The sequence below is a fragment of the Charadrius vociferus genome, unplaced genomic scaffold (genome assembly GCF_000708025.1).
Source record: "Charadrius vociferus isolate BGI_N301 unplaced genomic scaffold, ASM70802v2 scaffold422, whole genome shotgun sequence".
Lineage (NCBI taxonomy): Eukaryota > Metazoa > Chordata > Aves > Charadriiformes > Charadriidae > Charadrius > Charadrius vociferus.
In genome coordinates, this window is record NW_009647080.1 from 471,830 (window position 1) to 475,603 (window position 3,774).

The 3,774-nt window shown below is 40.8% G+C and overlaps 1 protein-coding gene across 1 annotated transcript in view; it reads right to left on the reverse strand.

Moving 5' to 3' along the window:
• Positions 1–2,099: 2,099 nt before the first annotated feature.
• The window catches only part of CD83 (CD83 molecule), a 14,820-nt gene continuing 13,145 nt past the window's right edge, over positions 2,100–3,774 (reverse strand). Inside the window, 1 exon segment of the mRNA XM_009895809.1 lies at positions 2,100–2,258. Within this exon segment, the coding sequence (XP_009894111.1) occupies positions 2,100–2,258 (159 nt within the window).

Consider the following 3,774-nt stretch of genomic DNA (forward strand, 5'->3'; position numbering starts at 1 on the left):
AACCCCTTACAACTGAATTCTCCCTTCTTTCCTCTTGTTCTCTCTCCTAAAAAAAAAATTAATAAAAAAATAAACAAAAAACTATGACTGTCAGGTATTAAGCCTTTCTGACCAAATGAAGAAACCTGATGCACCCTAGGGCAGTTATTACACATGCACATTCAGTTCATATTACCGCCATCTAAACGTACAGGTCACCCGTGACGGTGCACCATGTTTAAAAGTGACCATGAGTAGACTGAAACACCCTTGTGTTTTCCCTAATGACTTGCCTGTCAGTAGGGAACAGGTGTTTCAGAATGCACTTTGGACACAAAGTGAAATTTTAAGGAAAATTTAAATGATCTTAGTTCCTTAGAAATGCATAAAATTATCCATTGCTTAATCAATTATACACACATACATGCCCTCTCCCACAGAAGACCCTGGATCAGGCATCTACATTATTTGATGTAATTATGTTGGTTGTAAAACAAAATGCAATTGATACGGAGTATTTCTGGATTTATTTGCCATATGTGGCACACAAAGACAAATGGTAGGTTACTTCTGAAATTTTATTTCAAGTATGTTACACACATTTATATGTAAAAATTGATTATAAAAAAGCAAATGTGGCATTAATTTACCATGCTGTAAGTAAATTGCATATCCCTTGTAACCATCCTTCTGGTCAGAAGCCCCTTGGTCTCTGGCAATGCAGACATCTACTCTGGTAACAGAGGCACTACCGAGTGACGCACAGTGCTTTCCTCCCATTAGCACTTCAAAATTAGTCAAAGGATTATAGAAGGAGCCTCCTTGTCACAGCCTGGAATTCCAAACTGCATTAAAAATCCTAATGTTGCAGTTTAACTCTTGAAGGATTTTTATTTGTCTTTTTTTAAGATTGTGTTCTTAAGTGCTTGCAAATTCACATGTTTTGGCTCAGGTTGTGACATAAACACCCACAGTCACTCTAGACTCTTCTTGCTTCACCTTCTGCACCAGCAGCCCAACAAGGGAGGTTCCTTGATTTCAGACTCCAGAATCTCTTTTGTCCAAGAGGACAAGTCTTCTCTCCCTTATATTGTGTGCCTGAGCTCAGCTTTTCTCATGTCCTTGTTTCATATATACTGCACACTGTCAACACCAAAAGCAGGTGCTCATATGTTTCATCTCCCATTCCTATATCTCAGGCTGACTCAGTACATCCCAAAGATATGGACAGTTGATTTCTTCCAAGCCATGGCTTTGGTTATCACTCATGTAACTTGACTGACACAGTTCACATGTTGTCTTCAGTTCACAGGCTTCATGTTTTATAGACCACAAAATAAGTCATCCTTACATGTCCTTAATATCACCGGCTGCTTCATTCTTATTTTTGTTGCTTTGAGGTTAACAGTCTTATTGAAGATTCCTACAGATTGACCTGTCTAGAGATGCTCCTGGGAAATGTGTCCCTACTTCTCTTGCAGAGATAGAAAGCTCCTCTTGCTCCAGAAGGACTTCCAGAATATTTTCTCCTTTCCTACATTCAGACTTGATCCACCCAGGACAAGAGCATGAAGTTACCTCTTTGGCTTACTTGAACATCCCATGACAGGTTACATCCGCTTTGCAGTAAAGGAACTCCATCCAGAATCAGGCTGGGAGCAGAGACAGCCGCACACACTTAGCTTTTCATACTGCAGTGCCTGTTGTGTTTGCTTTTGAAAGATGAGAGCTATTGGTTCAGTGAAGAGCTTAATTACCTGGCTTTGCACTGCCACAGCCTCCTTATAACCTGGTTTTCATATCACAGGAGCGTTCTTACTCAGAACAAGAGGACCGCACAGCAGAGTGAAATAAAGTTGATACCAACTTCACAGCAGCCTCACAACACCATTGTGTAGCTGTAATGGTACTTCTTAGCCGCCTAACTCCTAAAAGTTGCTGTAGTGTGTAACAGTGCTTTTTGAAGGCTTGTCCAGGACAAGCAGATCACTGACAGCTTACCTATACTTTCAGGCTGTTCTGAAGAGGCCATATGTTATCATTTATTTCCTCTCTGTACCACTCAGCCATCCAGCTCATGTCATGTTTACTGATCAGCCCACGGTCCCATCAGCGTCAGCTTAGACAGAACTTGAAGTAAGCCCATTTTTGCAAGTGTTGTCACTGTTTAAATCCTGGAAAGTTGTCATTTCATGTACGTTGATGAGGGTGAGCATGTGTTTCATATCTGTTCTGTTTTTTTGATAATTGGGAGACATACTCTCTTTTCTTAGGCACGTCTAAAACAGAAAGCAAAAAGGAAAGCTTAAAACTGAGGGTTCCTATGAAAGGCAATTTCTTTTAAAGTTTGAAAGTGTTGCTTTTTCTCCTTGCTAACCATACATTACACCTTTTCCATTTGTTTGTCACCAGAAGCACTCAGTACAAAGAAAAGCTGTTGTTTCTTGATCAGTCAAGGAGCTTTATAGGACAAAAGCCTTAGTCACAAAAGGAAAATTACATTTAATTCAGGTTTTCATATGAATAGACCTTGCATCAAGCTCTTGCAAGTGTGTTTCCACCTGCCTTCAATACAAGTCAGTGCCCAAAATATTTTATCAAATTGTCAAAGTCAAGCCCCAGTCCTGACACCAGTCTTAAACTTAATGTCACTGTTGAGTTTAGTGGAGATTAGGCACAATCTCCACTAGAGGAGAGGACAAGCAACCTGTAAGAACTTAACAGGCATTTTAAATAATGAAGCTCACTTGTGAGATCAGGGCAATATTAATCTTTGACAAAAGCTAGGTTGATACCTGAGACTGGACCTCACCCAAGTGTAAGATACATGTAATTCCACCAGAGCGGTTATCTTCACTATGTGGCTCTGCTTTTTCTTAACTGCACCACTAAAACTGGGACTTTTTTTCTGCATGGGGAAGGAGAGATTTCTTTAGAGAGCAGAAGTTCTTTCAGGACACTGAGCAGAACAGGGGCATCTGTCTCTTCTGAGTGATATCCTTGCTTTCATACTTTCATCCTAACAAATTCCTACAAGATTTATCTTGTCAAACTTTAGTCTGAATGGCACAAATTACTGGCAGGATTGTCAATCTAAAAAAGAGACAGGCATAAATTTAATTGCTCCCTGAAGATACATGAAAAGCTACATTTAGCTGCAGCTAATTAGATATTCTCCAATCAACAGTTATGATTCATCTGCTGAGGAACAAAACAAGAAGGCAAATATGAAATAGGCAGCAGAAGTTAAATCTGACCTCCCAAAACGCTGGGGTTGGTTTTGTTTTGTTTTTAATTAGAAATGCAGCCAGTGTTGCACTGTACCAACACCAAAGGCTCATGCTACCTCAAAGCCAGGAGGTGCAGACCTCCGCATGAGGGGGTGACTTCACCACTACGGCAGAGAAAGCACAATTTGGCTTCTGTGAAGTCACCTTCCCAAAAACCTCCTCTCCCCACCTTTCCCAGAACTACCAGCCAGGGTTAAGGATATAGATAAAACCCCAAGGAAGTTCTTTTCCAAGGATCTTAAAATGTCTCTTTACCAAGAAAGATGGAGCTTCACAAAAATGCCCATCTGAAATGGGGTTGTCAGCAATTTAGAGGTATGGAAACTGAGGCAAAAAATAGGTGGACTTGACCTTGTCCATCATGCCACCACACAAAGCAATGCCATAGGTGAGGAAAGCATCCCAGGGGCCTGTGCCTCCATCTCAAACAAATGCTGTTCCCAAGTACCAAACCAGAAGACCAGTTGATATGCCCTTAAACTGAAGAGTAGCCTGCAATCAGAGC